General features: G+C 44.3%; 1 protein-coding gene across 1 annotated transcript in view; it reads right to left on the bottom strand.

Annotated features, from left to right (window-relative positions):
- Positions 1–1,059: 1,059 nt before the first annotated feature.
- Positions 1,060–19,563, bottom strand: part of si:ch211-149k23.9 (germ cell-specific gene 1-like protein) — a 29,290-nt gene continuing 10,786 nt past the window's right edge. Inside the window, exons 4-7 of the mRNA XM_028821453.2 lie at positions 15,730–15,777; positions 9,492–9,644; positions 9,190–9,301; positions 1,060–3,372 (exon numbers count right to left, since the gene is read on the bottom strand). Of these exons, the coding sequence (XP_028677286.1) occupies positions 2,940–3,372; positions 9,190–9,301; positions 9,492–9,644; positions 15,730–15,777 (746 nt within the window). The 3' untranslated portion in view covers positions 1,060–2,939. The remainder of the gene's footprint in view (positions 3,373–9,189; positions 9,302–9,491; positions 9,645–15,729; positions 15,778–19,563) is intronic.

The raw sequence follows: 19,563 nt of genomic DNA, 5'->3' as shown, positions 1-19,563 counted from the left end.
TTTTATTATAGATAGATAGATGGTATAGTAGGCAAGATGAAAAGTTTAGATAAATTGACGATGTTTTATTATAGATAGATAGATGCAAAAGGCACTATATAATAGATAGATGGTATAGTAGGCAAGATAAAAATTAAGATAAATTGACACGAAAGATGTTTTATGATAGATAGATGGATAGATAGAGATAGGAAAGGCACTATATGATAGATAGATAGATGGTATAGTAGGCAAGATGAAAAATTTACACAAATTGACAAGAAAGATGTTTTATTATAGATAGATAGATAGATGCAAAAGGCACTATATAATAGCTATATGGTATAGTAGGCAAGATAAAAAATTAAGATAACTTGATACGAAAGATGTTTTATGATAGATAGATAGAGATAGGAAAGGCACTATATGATAGATAGATAGATGGTATAGTAGGCAAGATGAAAAATTTAGACAAATTGACAAGAAAGATGTTTTATGATAAGATATATAGTGCCTTTCACATCTATCTATCTAATAGATAGATGGATAGATGGTATAGTAGGCAAGATAAAAATTAAGATACATTGACAAGAATGGCATTTTATTAAAGGTAGATAGACAGATAGAATGTTACTAATCCTTGTTGTAAAATTCAAAGGTTCCATATGTTTGCACCCATCTTTCATTTCAGCTGTTTTCTCACATGGAGACAAATTTACAGAACTTGCCCATTTTTAAGTGACGGAGATCCTCCAGACTTACTCACTATGTAGATTTTCTTTCTTTATGAAGTTGGGCCCATAGAGAGTCTCTGCCATTCACTGTGTAGAAGAGACCATCCTCGGTGACTGGACCCTCCAGTGGTCACCAGGCATGTTGCTTGGACATCGGCCTCCTGGAGATGCTGTTGTATGACTGGCTTGCATGGAGTTGGGAAGAAGAAGGTCTGAGTCTTACAGATTTGTGTGTTTGTGTTGGCTTGGCATCCCAGCCAGGGTTGGTTCCTGTTTCAAGCCCATTGCTTTTCTGATTGGGAACGTTCTGGAAAAAGTGTGTTCAGTAAATGGGTGGATGGACAGATGGCTATTAAGTTTGAGTTTATTGTCCTGTGTATTCAGTACAATGAAATACTTACATGCCTGACCCCCCGCCCCCCCCCCCCGACCTGTGACAGTAATACAATTGTAATAAAAGACAAAAACAACAATGAATACAGCAACAGTTTGAGAATGTAAATGAATAGTTTGATGGATCTAGGAGATTGTGGTGGTTGCTATTTCCATTATATGTATTGTTTTGTGATTTAAACAAAATGGGAATCATCCATCCATCCATCCACCCATTACCTGACCCACTTCATCAAGTTTAGGCTCACATCGAGTGGATCTTGTCATAAATGCCCCAGGGGTTGGACAGGCATCCTGACCAGAAAAGGGGATGGTTCTTCACTCAGACAGGAGGCTCCGAGCAGGCAGATGGGCATCCCAACCAGGAGAGAGGAAGGAGCCGACCCGGAAGTGATGGCTGGAGTGGATGGATGGACGCTAGATGGCAGTGGCCCTGTAAAGAACCAGCAGGGCATGCTGGGAAGTGTCCAGCAACACAACCCTGCTGGGGTCTGTGGGTGCCACAAGGGCGAGCTGCAGGGAAATGTGCTAACAAGTGGGACATCCGTATGATCATCAGGCAGTGGCCCTGGCACCAGAAGTACTCGCGGGGTCTTAATAAAAGGGGCCGCACTCCCTTATCCAGGCGAGTCGGAGCTGGGAGGAGGTGAAGCGACACTCACTGCGGTGAGAAGAAGGGAGTATTCTGGAGAGGAATTGTGGAAAGAAAACCTGCGATTTGTGCTTGTGCTACTTTGTGGTACTGTGTGGAATAAACCTTCCATTATTTGAACCCGGGACTCAGTGTGTGTTCGTGTTTGGGGGATTGGGGCTTGCTAACACCCCGGGGTTCCATTACACTGTGCAAGGCAGCAACAGAGCCCCAGCAAGATGGCAGTCCAACACTGACCAATTTAGAGACGTACCTTTGAGAGGAGGTGTAAAATTATTACAGAGGTTGGCCGGGCTGTGTTTTGAACCCGGGTCCGTAGAGCTGTGAGGCGGCAGGGTGCTGTTGCTCCACTCTTGTCTGAAATCATTCATTCATTTCTATTGTGTCTGTGTATCTGTGTGCTGATGGTCTGTCTGTAAGGTGCTACAGAAGACACCACCAAGAACACTGTGAATAAACTCTTGAAAATCCATCGTTCTACATTCTGTACAATCGTTTATCACGTCCTCACCTAACACTCTAGACAGTCACTGCAGAGTGGTGACCAACAGCGTTTGGCCTTCTGGTGCTGATGCCAGGAAGAATTGTCTAGCAGGTACGTGAGACCTGGTCCACAATGTAGACCACCCATCTTATCTTTTCAGGTTTCTTCTGCATGTCCGGTCCAACTTTTAAATGTCTCCCTTTACGTGACGTGATATTACAATTGCGTCCCTTGTGACGTTAGGTGAATGTTCTCCCTAACTGTCCTCGTTTTCCTCTCTTGATTTATCCTCAACGCTCGTCACATTCTGGATTTGTGTTTCTGTTTGGTTGGTCCGATGCTGACAATCTGATGAGAACTGATGGTGAAGGGCACTATATAAATAAGACAGAAGCCGAGCCAGGCCTCAGAGAAGCCCTTGTTTTAATGCCCGTCTCCTTGCCACTAGTTTCAACACTTTCATGCTCATTTATGTCCATTCCCAGTCCAGCCAAGTTCATTGACCATTTTTATTTCCAATGTTCACAAGAACTTTAATAGTAACAAAGGTCTGCCTCTAATTGTTCCACACCAGTGCTAGCGGTCCGTCCCGTCTCACTCTTGAATCCCGTTCCAGGAGTTTTCACGGACTGACGGTCCCACCTCATTTGGATCTTTCTAGACGCCCTTTGCCGTGGCTCACGTCTCCCTCAACGTTTCAACACAGCAGTTCCTTCTCGGCCGCGTTCTCCTTTTCTCTTTCAAGCTCGCAGTCCTCACATTCCACCGCTGGCACTCTGGGTACCTCCGTAAATACAATGGGCCGCTCCCCCTGTGGGACCCATGTGCGAGGTGCTTGCTTGACGTCAAGGGGAGGGCGGCGTGCCGCGGCTTTGCCGTTGTCGCTCCGCGTGTCCTTGTGCTGCAGCAGAGCAGTGACCGAGTATATGGACTGTGACACGGCGCCCAGCGCCACGGTGCCAGCTTCCACGTCGGCCAACACGATGTCATCATAAGAAGGGACGTGGCTGCTCCTGCCTTCCTCCATCCGCAGCCTCTGCCTGTGTGTGAGCTCTAGAGCTGTCTTGGTGTAGGAGTTCAGGGTGAGGACTGCGGCGGCCATGCAGCAGCTGAATGACAGCCAGGCCAATCTGCAATGCAGGGAAGGAGAAGGACATTAAGGCGAGGAAGGGCGAAGGGGAAAATCAATTTTACACAAACTGTGCAGTCTGGTATTTAAAACATCGCAATTTAAACGTAGAAGTCAAAAAGGACCAGACGCCTCATGTAGAGGTCACTATGCATAAAAAAATTCAGATGTGTAAAACTGTGTATAAGCAAAATTCTACACCCTTTCCCTTTATAAATCCTAATCAATGTGAATTTTAATGCATGTGCACGTGTCTACAGCCCCACCCTGACTCCTCCCAGGATTACACCTATTTGAATATGCAAATCAGTGTTCAGCATTTTGTTAAAAGACAATGGAAAGAAGCATGTGTAAAAAAAAGAATGAGAAATGGAGGCAAGGAAAACAAAGGTACTGTTTTGGTGGCTTAAGCAGTGGTATAAGCGACAAAAAGAAATCGATGGAGTGGCACAGTATGGCAGAGACACTCGAAAGTTCCAGTTCAGAAAGTCGCACAGTGCCCGAAATAAAAACAGATTTGGTCATGCAGTGCATCTGGAAAGTATTCCCAGCGCATCACTTTTTCCACATTTTGTTATGTCACAGCCTTATTCCAAAATGGATTAACTTCATTTTTTCCTCAGAATTCTACACACAACACCCCATAATGACAACGTGAAAAACGTTTACTTGAGGTTTTTGCAAATTTATTAAAAATAAAAAAACTGAGAAATCCCATGTACATAAGTATTCACAGCCTTTGCCATGAAGCTCGAAATTGAGCTCAGGTGCATCCTGTTTCCCCTGATCATCCTTGAGATGTTTCTGCAGCTTCATTGGAGTCCACCTGTGGTCAATTCAGTTGACTGGACATGATTTGGAAAGGCACACACCTGTCTATAGAAGGTCCCACAGTTGACAGTTCATGTCAGAGCACGAACCAAGCATGAAGTCAAAGGAATTGTCTGTAGACCTCCGAGACAGGATTGTCTCGAGGCACAAATCTGGGGAAGGTTACAGAAAAATTTCTGCTGCTTTGAAGGTCCCAATGAGCACAGTGGCCTCCATCATCCGTAAGTGGAAGAAGTTCGAAACCACCAGGACTCTTCCTAGAGCTGGCCGGCCATCTAAACTGAGCGATCGGGGGAGAAGGGCCTTAGTCAGGGAGGTGACCAAGAACCCGATGGTCACTCTGTCAAAGCTCCAGAGGTCCTCTGTGGAGAGAGGAGAACCTTCCAGAAGGACAACCATCTCTGCAGCAATCCACCAATCAGGCCTATATGGTAGAGTGGCCAGATGGAAGTCACTCCTTAGTAAAAGGCACATGGCAGCCTGCCTGGAGTTTGCCAAAAGGCACCTGAAGGACTCTCAGACTATGAGAAAGAAAATTCTCTGGTCTGATGAGACAAAGATTGAACTCTTTGGTGTGAATGCCAGGCGTCACGTTTGGAGGAAACCTGGCACCGCTCATCACCAGGCCAATACCATCCCTACAGTGAAGCATGGTGGTGGCAGCATCATGCTGTGAGGATGTTTTTCAGCGGCAGGAACTGGGAGACTAGTCAGGATAAAGGGAAAGATGACTGCAGCAATGTACAGAGACATCCTGGATGAAAACCTGCTCCAGAGCGCTCTTGACCTCAGACTGGGGCGACGGTTCATCTTTCAGCAGGACAACGACCCTAAGCACACAGCCAAGATATCAAAGGAGTGGCTTCAGGACAACTCTGTGAATGTCCTTGAGTGGCCCAGCCAGAGCCCAGACTTGAATCTGATTGAACATCTCTGGAGAGATCTTAAAATGGCTGTGCACCGACGCTTCCCATCCAACCTGATGGAGCTTGAGAGGTGCTGCAAAGAGGAATGGGCGAAACTGGCCAAGGATAGGTGTGCCAAGCTTGTGGCATCATATTCAAAAAGACTTGAGGCTGTAATTGCTGCCAAAGGGGCATCGACAAAGTATTGAGCAAAGGCTGTGAATACTTATGGACATGGGATTTCTCAGTTTTTTTATTTTTAATGAATTTGCAAAAACCTCAAGTAAACTTTTTTTACGTTGTCATTATGGGGTGTTGTGTGTAGAATTCTGAGGAAAAAAATGAATTGAATCCATTTTGGAATAAGGCTGTAACATAACAAAATGTGGAAAAAGTGATGGGCTGTGAATACTTTCTTGATGCACTGTAATTCAAAGGCGATATGAAAAGATGAGTCGCAGCCCACCGTCTGAGTGTCAGCACCACTGGAGGAGATAACAGAATTCTGGAATTCACATCGTTTGGGCAGCAAGCGGCTGCAATTATTGGTGAGACACATATAGCTGGTAGGATGGAGTGGTGGCTCTGAGGCAATCAGAAGGTTGCCGGTTCAAATCCTATAAATGCCAGAAGTGACTCTAAGGCCCCTAACCTGCACTTGCCCCGTCCTGGGTATGATGTTACTCTGCATCCAGCCTCCAATCTAATGGGAAAACTTGGGGGTTGGTGGCAGGATTGGCGCTCCAGCCACCGTAAAAAACCTCACAGTGTTCCAGTGTGGTGCTGAGATGTCACCCGCTATGCTTGGCTCCCAATCCAGGTTGTTCGTCGTATGGTGAGTGCAGCAACGTGCTGTTGGCGCATGCTCCCAACTTATAAGCAGCATTTTACCAGTGCCCGAGCTAAAGAGTGGAGCTCATTATAACGTCACTCTTGTTCAGTCAGTGGGTTTGGCGAGCGGGGTGTGAAGCCACGTCTTCAGATGGTACCCGCTGTTACCTAAGTAATTGTGTTCTATGGTTACATCATACAGATAATTGACAGATTTGACCCAAGGTGTAATATTAAATGTCTTACCTTACCTGAGAAGCCAGCCATAACACATAACAGCATTTTCAGGTTTGTTCCCAATGCTACTATTTCTCAAAATGAACGGATCACGAGTTGCGCCACAACTTTAATGAGACGCATTTCCACACCACAGGTAATAGAGTGGAAATGCTTTCTGTTTACATCAGCAAATTCATTCTCTGAAGGCGCCTTTATAGCAATGTTGACCGCTCCGATTACATTTGGAAAACCGGACATTGCTGCGAATTGCGTTTTTATGTTTGGCCGTTTGACCAAAGTGTGAGGAAATCTTATCTGTCTGCATGACAAGTGGATAATACCATCCTATACAACTGGCATGGCGCGACTTGCTGATGTTTGTGAAATACCCAATCGTCAGCAAGTTCACTTTGAAAAGCTCCTGTGGCTAAAAACCCGAGAGTGGACAGAACTTGTAAAGGGGGCAAACAGAGCACAATTAATCGGTGTCTGCCTTTGGAAAGCCAGTGCCAGTTCAGCACCCAGCGCCAAGAGGAGAGCTCTCAGAAATCAAAATCGACTTAGAAGCCAGTCATCATCACGGGACAGGAAATTCGTATGATCTCTAAATACGTGTTGTGGCCTACAGGGGGCGCACCCGCTGCCCAAACCCAACACAGATAGACACCAGGCGCAAGTGTTGCATTATTATAAGTGGAGAGGAACTTCTCCCTCGTGTCAAACAGCAATAACGCACTTTGTCTTCTTTCTTTTTCTCTCTTTGTCGTTCCTCTTCACCTCCACTCCTCATTCGCTAAGCTTTGTCTGCACCCTCTCGACTCTGGCTCTTGGAGTAGTGGCTAGCAGCTTGGCTGCTTTTATAGAAAGGATATCATGGGACACCAGGAGCACTTCTGGGCGTGGTGGCACTCCTGCCATGAAAGGGCTCTGCTGTTTCCATAGCACCCCCTGGCAGTATCCACAGAACCCAACAGGGCTGCAGTGAACTCCAGGACCGGGAGAGAGAGAGCGTGCAAATGTTAACACATTGATTACTTAGCCATCTTAGATGGGTAGCACAGCTAGTAAATACATAAAAACGCAATGATGTGTGAGCATAAATAATTAAATGTTTCATTAAATAGAAAGAAAGAAAGAAAGAAAGAAAGAAAGAAAGAAAGAATAAAAACTTATTTCTTTCTTTCTTTCTATGCCTTAAAGAAAAAAACTCGTTTTCATCTGCCAATTGAGATGAGATGGTGGGCTCTAGCGAGTTCTGTGTTTTGATTGGTGAATTATCAGTAGCGGGCACTGCACACAGGTCTAGGGCCACTGATGGGTGTTATGCTAGGCACACTACCAGTATTTTATGATGGTGACTGGGGAAAAAAAAGACACATTCAAAAGCTGAAACAGAAGTCAAAACTGGGAGGTCAATCAACACCACAGCCAAAACCAAAATGAGAGATGGAAATTATAGTCCAAAAAGCAAGAAAATACAAATAAAAAAAGTTTTGAAATGGCCAAAAGAATGTTTGAAAAGGATTACGTTGTCCACAAATTTGAATGAGGAATTGCACTGAAAGACGACCTTTAAACCTGTCATATCATTACCGGGAGGTCACGACCTCTGAAGACACACCCTTAACAACATGGCTTACTGGACAAACTGGTGAGGAGGGCAGGCTCTATTGTAGGCACGCAGCTGGACAGTCTGACATCTGTGGCAGAGCGACGGGCGCTGAGCAGACTCCTGTCAATCATGGAGAATCCGCTGCATCCACTAAACAGGATCATCTCCAGACAGAGGAGCAGCTTCAGCGACAGTCTGCTGTCACCGTCCTGCTCCACTGACAGACTGAGGAGATCATTCCTCCCTCACACTATTCGACTTTTCAATTCCACCCGGGGGCGTAAACGTTAACATTATATAAAGTTATTGTCTGTCTGTTATACCTGCATTGTTATCACTCTTTAATATTGTTCATTATCAGTGTGCTGCTGCTGGAGTATGTAGATAGATAGATAGATAGATAGATAGATAGATAGATAGATAGATAGATAGATAGATAGATAGATAGATAGATAGATAGATAGATACTTGAATTTCCCCTTGGGATTAATAAAGTATCTATCTATCTATCTATCTATCTATCTATCTATCTATCTATCTATCTATCTATCTATCTATCTATCTATCTATCTATCTATCTATCTATCTATCTATCTATCTATCTATCTATCTACTGCCCTGACAGTGAGAGAGCCAAAATGGCGGCGCCCATTATTGCACGAGGCTGGGGGTCAGACCCGGCCGGGATGCCTGGAAGGACTGAGAGGTGGCACATTTGTCCTCCGGGCCACAAGGGGGCAACCGCCCTGGAGCAGAAGAGGCCCACGGAAGGGGAGCAGGGAGGCTCAAGCCCGTTGGGGCCCATATCCACTGCCAGGGGGCGCCCCGAGACTCATGGAGCCCAGGACATATTTACTTCCGCCACACTCCTGGAGGACGATCCTTCCAGGGACACCCGGAGTGCTTCCGGGTGCTCTCCTGACGTTTCTGCCACACCAGGAAGTGACGTCAGGCAGAGCACCTGGAGCTCATCCGGGTAAGGATAAAATGGGCCGCCTTCCTCCAATCGGGGATCTGGAGTCGGGAGCAGGAGTAGGACGAAGTTCCTGGAGAGAGAGGACAGGTGGCCCACGGACAGTGAGAGAAAGGCCCAGTGAAAAGGTGATTTGGGCGAGGAGCACAGTGTGTTGTGTTGGAGAGCAGAAAATAAAGGTGCATTTTGTAAAGATGCGGTCTCTGTCTGATGGTGTCCGGGCGAGTCTCACACCATAAATAACCAGTTTGGCAGAGGGAGTGGCCCACAACGTATAACAACAATTACAGCAGGCTTAATTTCAACACACTGACTGTAGAATCAGATTCCTGGGCTAGAAACTCCTCCGAGGACCTTGAGGGAACAAGACCTTGACATTCTTGTGTTACTGTATGTATCAGCTGACTTCATGTTTAGCTTTTAGAAGATCTAAAGACAAGAACTTACGCAAATGACCACCCATAGTCCCAGCTCTGTGGCCTCCAGTCTTTGGGTCCGAGGCTGACGGTCACTTGGAATACGGTTGTGTACATCATGTGAGCCACCATTCCCAGCAAGCCTGCAAATGAAAGATCACTTAACTGCTGTGAAGTTAATCAGTGGGCTTCAGTCCAACCACCGCAGCACTTCATGTTGTTGGAGGGGCTATCCCATTCTCTTTTATTCCACTTTCATTGGAACCCTAACCCTAAGGACCACCCCACCCATGTCACAGCTGACCAGAGCCCCCCACGGCACACAAAACTCACCGGAGAGGACGGTGAAGACGGCAGCAAAGGCGTTGATCTTTAGTCGGCTCATCTTATTCTGGGAGCAGAGCACCTCCAGCCACATCAAAAGGAAGCCAACGGAGAGCAGCGAGATGTAGAGGAATTCCGAAATGACCGAGAGCCAGAGGACCCCTGTGGAAGCAAGGAGATGAATGTCCTGAAATGTGAGCTGAGGACCCTAAAGGCGAGCTCTAGTGGGGCATGAGAATCAAAAGATGGGCCTGACAAGAAACTTGGGGAGACATGAAAAAATCTGCAAAGGCACATAAGATGGAAGATAAACATCTAATCCACTTACCCACCACTCCCTCCATCCGTTATTGAACCCACTTAGTCCCATTCGGGTTCAAGAGGGCCTGGGTCTACAACACCCCCCCAAATCCTGTATCTCAGTGAAAAGCTGCACAGCCTGAACCAAAACCACAGGAGGCCTGACCTCCTCAAATGAAGTGGCCTCCAAGCCAAAGACGCTTGTGCAGGGCTGTGCAACCGATGCCATCAATGTTAGAGAAACTGCTTCATTACTTCCAAGCCAGTAGAAAGCAGCAGGGGCCATAACAGCCATGGGAGGATCAGCAGTCCATCACTTCTACATTCACAATGAGGTCATTTAGATTGGCCTGTCGTTTGTGGACTGTAGGAAGAATCTTCAGAGGAGTCCCACATGAGCACAAGGACGGCAAGCAAACACCACACTAAAAGCCCCCCACAGCTGGGAAACCCACCACAATCCAAATACTATGAGATTTCAGTGTTAAAATCAAATGGAGAGCCCCATGCCACCTTACTCATCGGCCCATTTTCCAAATCAGTTCTTCATAGTGAGGGATGGAGGAAGCCAAAGGTCATTAGGCATCAGTGGACACAATGTGAGACTCCACCATGGAAGGTGAGCTTATTCATTTCAGCACAAAGTTTGTCAATTTGGTTTATTTGTTGAGGAGTCCTTCATGCTCAGCTGAGCTCAAGCACATCACAATGATGAGGTGCGAGGGGCTGACGTGTATGGAGGCAGGAGCAGGTAGCACTTAACACAAGGATCATCAGGAGACCTTCACTTGTCCACTGTTTTCATCGTGAAGCGACATTCAAGAAAAGACTGCTGAGGGTGCAGGATCTCCCTGCACTTACTATCTGTCCAATTTCTAAACCTGCTTCTTGAGCCTATCCCAGAAAACACTGGGCACAAGGCAGGAACAGTCCCTAGACAGTACACAACACTCCATCCCTGGATAAGCACACACAACACACACATCGCCAATCTAACACACGTCTTTGGACTGTGGGAGGAAACCCATGCAGACACAGGGGGGCAACATGCAAATTCCACACAGGGAGGACCTAGAAAACAAACCCTAGTCTGTGATTGGATGCTAAAGTGACATACGCAACTAAATAGCATCAAGGGGACAAAGACATCCCCTCCCCACCTGCAAGCCCCGACTGACATGTACCATTTGCAGAGTGAAGTGACCAACACACTTTTAATGGAGAAAGGGCCGGCCTAACATGGAGCATCGTCCAATGCATAAGCAATTTGTCAGACTGAATGCACTTAATATGAGTAAGAACGCAATACTGCCATCTACTGGTAAAGCCATGAATTCCATATTATAGTGTTTAAACAAGTTTTTAGTATTTGAATATCTTTGGTTTATTTTAGTATTGGGGTCTGTTCTCTGCTCTACATTTTTACTGTTGATGGTCATGTGTGCCGACAGAGTCCGCCATCTGATGGAGTGAACAGTTAAATGCAGGGATGTATAAGGATGGCTATAACAATCCCCTTGGCATCTGTGGGACTTCTGTATTGGTGTGGTGGTCAAAGTGAGGTTCACCCCAAAAGGAAAATGCAAGTATGGCATTTGTTGTGGAAACTAACATTTCATGAAGAACTTTTTTTTTATTCCACTTCTGTTACTGGTAGGCATGGTGGCACAGTGGTAGCGCTGCTGCCTCACACTAAGGAGACCTGGATTCGCTTCCCAGGTTCTCCTTGCATCTGCGTGGGTTTCCTCCCACAGTCCAAATACATGCAGGTTAGGTGCATTGGCGATTCTAAATTGTCCTTAGTGTGTGCTTGGGGTGTTTGTGTGTGTGTGTGTGTGTGCCCTGCGGTGGGCTGGCACCCTGCCTGGGATTTGTTCCTGCCTTGCGCCCTATGCTGGCTGGAATTGGCTCCAGCAGACCCCTGTGTTAGGATATAGCGGGTTGAATAATGGATGGATAGACTTCGGTTACCATTTGACAACAAATGTCAATTGCAAGACACCAAATTTTGAAAGGCTAAACGTATCCATTGTGCTCAAACTATTGTGCTTTACTGGAAATCTCTGCAAAAGGACAAAAGTCCAAGTCTTTAGAGTCCTGGTGCTTCCTGTCTTGCTATATGGTTGCGAGACATGGACGCTATCCAGTGACCTGAGATGAAGACTGGACTCCTTGTGTCTCTTCGGAGAATCCTTGGGTACCGCTAGTTTGACTTTGTGTCAAATGAGCAGTTGCTTGTGGAGTCCCGAATGAGGCACATTACCTGCATTGTGAGCAAGTGCCAGTTACTGCACTACTGTCATGTGGCACGAATTCCCGAGGGTGATCCAGCTCGCAAGATCCTTGTTGTTGAGGACCCTAGTGGGGTTCAAGGGGTTCATGTGAATAGCTAACTACCAGGGTCATTAATGGCATATAAAAATATTACTGTGTGGTAAAAGTTAGATGTAGTTGACATGTCATGAGCATTTATCAAAATTGATAATCCACACTTGTGTGAAAAAGTAAGTGCACCCCATTAAATGTACTTTTCTTTTTTAACCAATGTGGACATATCTTTGTTCTGTTTTGCTTATATGGTTGCAAGACTTGAACACTATCCAGCGACCTGAGACGAAAACTGGACTCCTCTCTTACTGTGTCTCCTTGGAGAATCCTTGTGATCCCACTGGTTTGACTTTGTCTTGCTCACGGAGTCCTGAATGAGTCACATTACCTGCATTGTGAGGGAGCGTCAGTTACGGCACTACGGCCATGTGGCGTGAATCCATGACGGGGATCCTCAGGGTTGAGGGCCCGAGTGGCTTGAACAGGCCAAGGGGACGTAACACCTGACTGCGGCAGATAGAGGGTCATTTCCGGGGGATGGGTCTGCCAGGGGGGGTTTCCAAACCAAGATCCCAAGCTGTTTCGTCGTGTGGTGGGTATGGCAATGCACTGTACCAGTGCAGCCTCCCCAACCTGACCTGACCTGACCTATTTCATCAGCATACAATATTGTGATAACAGAACTACCTGCTTCCTTGGAAAATGTTTGTAGTTACCTGGTTTGAAAATGAACGTCTTCTGGGGACATTGGTTTCTAATCAGCACACAGTGCTATTTGAAATTCTTAATTTTTTAAACCAATGAAAATGTGTTTACACTTATTGATAACATAAGGAAATTTGTATATACCATTGTTTCATCGATAGGCATGTTGATCCAGGGAGAGACTGAAGCAGTTATATACTTATGGACAGTAGGTGGTGTTCGGTGGGTCGAAGCGAGAGAGTGTGAGCAGAAGAAAGAGAGAGTGAGTCCAGAGGATGGCATGAGTGGGTAGATGGTGTAAAAGGAGACAGTCCACCGAGAACGCTGCCAAGATCACACATACTGAGCGCCGGGACTCGCAGGCAGACGTGGGCACGTGGCTGACAAGACGCCAGGCACACAGAGGGTGACACCAACCTCCAGGGAACACGAGACAGTTTCATCTGAGAGACGCCGGGTCAGGCGAGAGAGGGAAGACTCACAAGAGGACCAATGGAAGCAGGCGGACAAGAAGCAAGACTTTCGTTAGAAAATGGACAATCGGTGAACACAGTGTTCAAGGGGGACATGTTGGACGATTCATCATTGTGTTAACACAGCGTGCAACTTGGACTTCGCACAACCAAAGGTTATATTGTCCACTGTTATGTTTTAATGGCCCTTTAGAGTGTGGACTGTGTCCTCTCTTTTTAAAAGGTTTTCATGCCTGATTCTTATGTACTTTTATCTTCTTGGTAGATTTTATATTGGCTTTTGTAATACAAGTTGCTGTTGTTTTTCTTGAAATTGCTGTCGTGTCTCTCACTGTGTGTTTACTCGTCACTCAATGTAAAGAAATCTGTGTGCTGTTATCCTTAAAATTCAAGAGTTCCCAGACTGACAGAGTGGCGTAGTCGGACATTTTAATGGTGTTTAGGTTAGTTTAACTATAAGTGTGACTTAGACACCTGTCCCAAACGTGTCATCACACTACGACCTCTCTCTGCTCATATCAATCACACTGGGGAATTATACACGATACTGACGACCACCTTGTGTAGCTTTGTTGTTTGGCTCAGGTTTTAAAATCCATTCACCATTTCTGTACATCACTTTTCAGTCACACTGGACCATTGCTTCTGGGCCCATTTTTTTTAACATCTAATGTATAATTCACCAGCCTACTCACTCACTCACTCACGTCCGTCCAAAGCCGAATGCGCAGTCGCCTTCTGCACAGCTGCTCGAAAAACCTTACGAGACCGACATCCAACCCCAACATCGCGGCAGGTGGCGGATTTATGGCCACGAAAATTCAAAGAGAAAGGCGACTTCGATTAAAGCTCTAGAGGCCTGAAAGGCGATTTTGACTACAGCTCGAGGCCTAATTATGCATTCATACCGACATCGTGGCAGGCGGTGGATTTACGGCTGCAAAAATTCAAAGAGAAAGGCGACTTCGACCGACATCCAACCCCAACATTGCGGCAGGCGTCGGATTTACGGTCGCAAAAATTCAAAGAGAAAGGCGACTTCGATTAAAGCTCTAGAGGCCTGAAAGGCGATTTCGACTACAGCTCGAGGCCTAATTACGCATTCATACCAACATCGCGGCAGGCGGCGGATTTACGGCTGCGAAAATTCAAAGAGAAAGGCGACTTCGACCGACATCCAACCCCAACATCGCGGCAGGCGTCGGATTTACGGTCGCAAAAATTCAAAGAGAAAGGCGACTTCGATTAAAGCTCTAGAGGCCTGAAAGGCGATTTCGACTACAGCTCGAGGCCTAATTACGCATTCATACCGACATCGCGGCAGGCGGCGGATTTACGGCTGCGAAAATTCAAAGAGAAAGGCGACTTCGACCGACATCCAACCCCAACATTGCGGCAGGCGGCGGATTTACGGTTGCAAAAATTCAAAGAGAAAGGCGACTTCGATTAAAGCTCTAGAGGCCTGAAAGGCGATTTCGATTACAGCTCGAGGCCTAATTATGCATTCATTCAATACACCTATATCAGGTTTGTGGTGCTTATACTTATTACTATTCCACTCGTGCCCGTTTCATCTTACATTTGTCGAAACGAGCTCTTTGTCTAGTACACATATAAAAGGCAAAGCCCTCACTGACTCGTCATTAATTCTCCCACTTTCCATATAGGTGGGAAGCTGAAATTAAGCGTGCTCATTCCTTGCAGCATACTTAGAAAAGTTAGGTATGTTTCATGTCCTATTGCAACACCCAAGGGGGAAAATGGGTGTACCCCCTAAACTGTATATATAGATTGGGAAAACCCCTCCTCACTATTTTTGCGACTTCCAATATACGTAGGAAGCCCAAATTTCCCACGCTCATCCTTTACACTGTACTTACAAATGTTAAGTATGTTTCATTTCATGCCGTGCCCCGTAACATACTTTCGAAAATAACGTCTTCTTTTTGGCAGTTCTCACCATTATGCCATAAGGAACTTTCGTAACTGACCTCTCCTTTTGGCGGTTTCATTCCTTATTTCCGTTAACAGACGATTTATTTCACGGCAGAGATGCACAAGGGCCGCCCTTCCTTTTTCCACACCTACCCCGTGGTTGGCTTCCTGCCTATATATATTAATGACATCCCGCGCTCATGTGCCTCCTCACTCGCTTCCTTACTTTCCTCTGCTGTTTGTCGTTCTCACTGCTCCCTTCTTCTTTACTCCACCGCTTCAAGCCTGTTATTGTTGGCCTTGCTTCATGTCTTCCTGCTGGTGACTCCTGCCTTTTCGTTTACAAAGATTTAAATATGGTGAACTGAGACTAATGCAATTTAATTTCTTTCAATTTTTATCTAATATTAACAAGCTTTTAATGAGACTGATGTAATATGCTCGAAGAAGGTGGTCACTGGCCCACAAGAAGGCCACATTTCAGTCAGAATGAAATTTCATCTCACCTTGTTCTGAGGCTGGCGTCAGCTCAATGAAGCTGCGGCATTTTTCTCCTAAATAAGAAAGAAAAGACAAACAAAGTTAGGAATTCTCCTCTGTGTGGAGTACAGCCAGTCCTAACAAGACAAAGGAGTCCAGCCGGGTGGTCACCAAGTCTGGTCTTTACGGTCCAGTCCAGTGTTTCTCAACCATTAGGCTGCTGCCAGTGAGTGGCGAGTTACTAGTGTTTATAAAGGTAGTGGGTTACACTGGCACCCTCCATTCCCACAGTCAGTCACACACACACACACGCTCCAACTACCGTACTCTGATGGCTGGTCATTTTGCCAGATGGCACAGTCCCCACTGTAATGACAGCACTCAATTCACCAAGAGGCCCCCCAATAAAATAGCAAGTCGTGAAGACATTTGAAAGGGAAAAAGTGGGTCGTGACACCAGAAAGGGCAGAGAAACGCTGGTCCAGTCCAGTTTTTTTTGGCCATTTTATCAATTCAGTGGAGACACTGAAGCAAAAGTGTAAGATAAGTGGACAGCACCGCCCCCCCCCCCCCCCCCCACATATTCAGTTGGATTAAAACAAAGGGTCGCTGTTGAACGATATGGAACCCACCACAAAGTGCATTGTAACACTACTTAGTGCAGCCTCCCGGCCCACTTAAATGGTGCTCATGGTCCCTTTCCAGAATTATCACCCAGTGGCCTACCATCATAAAAAAAAAAAACCTGGAGTGCCCACCACATCCAAGCCTGACATTGCAACATATCCATCTCAATCCACTGAACACGTTGTGGTGTGGTTGTCTCAAGTTAAGGATCCATTTATATCAAAATGACAAACTCTGCACCACTGGGCCAAAGTGATGGCAACTGACTAGTAGATCACCTAAAGTGCTCCTCCGCAAAGTCACCGAGGGACATCAGCAAGGTCAGACTGACCCCCAAGAAGGCCTTCTAGTTCACTTGACTTCTCATTCTTTGAACAGATATCACCAAACACCCAGAAGATTTCAAATGGACATTCTACCTCATTGGAAGATACCACAAAACTTCCAAAGGCACCAAACTTCACTTGGCTGATACAATCATGGAGATACAGAGTCCGCAAGACAAAGTTACATCACAGACTTATTAGTCTACAGAAAGACAGCGTGTGTCTAGTTGGCTTTTAGTGATAATCTACCACTTCACAGCGTCAGATTAGTGCCAGGCTCTCATGTGGCACGAGAGACTTCAAAATGACGGGGGAAGATTGGGGTCACACTAGTGAGGTCAGTTCACTATTTGATAGGAACGAGAACAGAAGTGGAATTGCAGTCCAAGAAACGTAACATACCAAAGTAACTGAACCAATTAGGCGGTCGGATCAAAGTAACGAAACTAACTAATTTGTAGCGTCAAAGCAAGGCAAATAAACTAAATGGTCGGGTCAAAGCACCATAACTAACTGAACGGTCAAAGAAACATAACTAGCTAAACAGTCAAAATAACATAACTAATTAAAAAGTCAAAGAAACTTAAGTAACTAAATGGACAAAGAAGCGTAACTAACTAAATGGTTAACTTAACTTATTACAAAGTCGGGTCAAATTAACACAACTAACTAAACACTTGTGTTAAAGAAACGTAACTAACTAAACTGTCAAAGAAACGTAAGTCACTAACTGGACAAAGAAATATAACTAGCTAAACAGTCAAAATAACGTAACTAATTAAAAGGTCAACGAATCTTAAGTAACCAAATGGACAAAGAAGTGTAACTAACTAAACAGCCGGGTTAAAGTAATGTAACTAACTAAACAGCTGAAGAAACATAACTAACTAAATAGTTAAAGTAACTTAACTTATTATACAGTCGGGTCAAATTAACATAACTAACTAAACACTTGTGTTAAAGAAACATAACTAACTAAACTGTCAAGTTAAAGAAACGTAACTAACAAAACAGGCAGGCTAAAGTAACGTAACTAACTAAACAGTCAAAGAAACTTAAGTAACCAAATGGACAAAGAAACATAACTAAGTAAACAGCCGGGTCAAAGCAAGGCAAATAAACTAAATGGTCGGGTCAAAGTACCATAACTAACTAAACAGTCAAAATAACGTAACTAATTAAAAGGTCAAAGAAACTTAAGTAACTAAATGGACAAAGAAGCGTAACTAACTAAATGGTTAAAGTAATTTAACTTATTACAAAGTCGGGTCAAATTAACACAATTAACTAAACACTTGTGTTAAAGAAACATAACTAACTAAACAGTCAAAGAAACGTAAGTAACTAACTGGACAAAGAAACATAACTAGCTAAACAGTCAAAATAACGTAACTAATTAAAAGGTCAAAGAAACTTAAGTAACTAAATGGACAAAGAAGCGTAACTAACTAAATGGTTAACTTATTACAAAGTTGGGTCAAATTAACACAACTAACTGAACACTTGTATTAAAGAAACGTAACTAAACAGTCAAAGAAATGTAAGTCACTAACTGGACAAAGAAACATAACTAGCTAAACAGTCAAAATAACTTAACTAATTAAAAGGTGAAAGAATCTTAAGTAACCAAATGGACAAAGAAACATCACTAAGTAAACAGCCGGGTCAAAGCAAGGCAAATAAACTAAATGGTCGGGTCAAAGTACCATAACTAACTAAACAGTCAAAATAACGTAACTAATTAAAAGGTCAAAGAATCTTAAGTAACCAAATGGACAAAGAAGCGTAACTAACTAAACAGCCGGGTTAAAGTAATGTAACTAACTAAACAGCCGAAGAAACATAACTAACTAAATAGTTAAAGTAACTTAACTTATTATACAGTCGGGTCAAATTAATATAACTAACTAAACACTTGTGTTAAAGAAACATAACTAACTAAACTGTCAAGTTAAAGAAACGTAACTAACTAAACAGTCAAAGAAACTTAAGTAACCAAATGGACAAAGAAACATAACTAAGTAAACAGCCGGGTCAAAGCAAGACAAATAAACTAAATGGTCGAGTCAAAGTACCATAACTAACTAAACAGTCAAAATAACGTAACTAATTAAAAGGTCAAAGAAACTTAAGTAACTAAATGGACAAAGAAGCGTAACTAACTAAATGGTTAAAGTAACTGAACTTATTACAAAGTCGGGTCAAATTAACACAACTAACTAAACACTTGTGTTAAAGTAACGTAACTAACTAAACCGTCAAAGAAATGTAAGTCACTAAATGGACAAAGAAACATAACTAGCTAAACAGTTGAGCCAAAGCAAGGCAAATAAACTAAATGGTCGGGTCAAAGTATCTTAACTGACTAAACAGCCAAAGAAACGTAACTAACCGAACAGTTGGGTTAAAGCAACATAACTAACTAAATGGTCAAAGAAACTTAAATAACTAAATGGACAAAGAAACAAACCCATTGTAAGTCGACTGTTCAGTTAGTTACGTTTGTTTGACTGTTTAGTTCAGGGGTGTCAAACTCCAGTCCTGGAGGGCCACAGTAGCTGCAGGCATCTTTTTCATTAGTGACCAATTTTGGCTGCTAATTAACTCCTTTTTATCTGTAGTTTTAATTAACTTAACTCCGGTCCCTTAGTTTTCCTTAATTAGCAGCCAAACAATAATGAGACACAAAACGAGGCGCCACATGACCAGCTCACCTGTGCCCATCACACAATATCTGAAAATAAAGAAAGGTGAAGGTCTCAGTAAGGTTGATCTCTCAGGTCACCAAAACATCTTGACATGTTCTTAGGGAAAACAGAAAATCAACAGTTTTAGAAATGTCTGCTGTGGCAATTGCTGTTGTGTTTTTAGTTGGAGGCTCCGCCCACTCATGAATATTGATCAATT

The sequence above is a fragment of the Erpetoichthys calabaricus genome, chromosome 16, assembly GCF_900747795.2.
Source record: "Erpetoichthys calabaricus chromosome 16, fErpCal1.3, whole genome shotgun sequence".
In the NCBI taxonomy this organism is placed as follows: Eukaryota; Metazoa; Chordata; class Cladistia; order Polypteriformes; family Polypteridae; genus Erpetoichthys; species Erpetoichthys calabaricus.
Note: the sequence above shows the minus strand (reverse complement) of the source record. Positions and strands in the feature narration are given on the sequence as shown.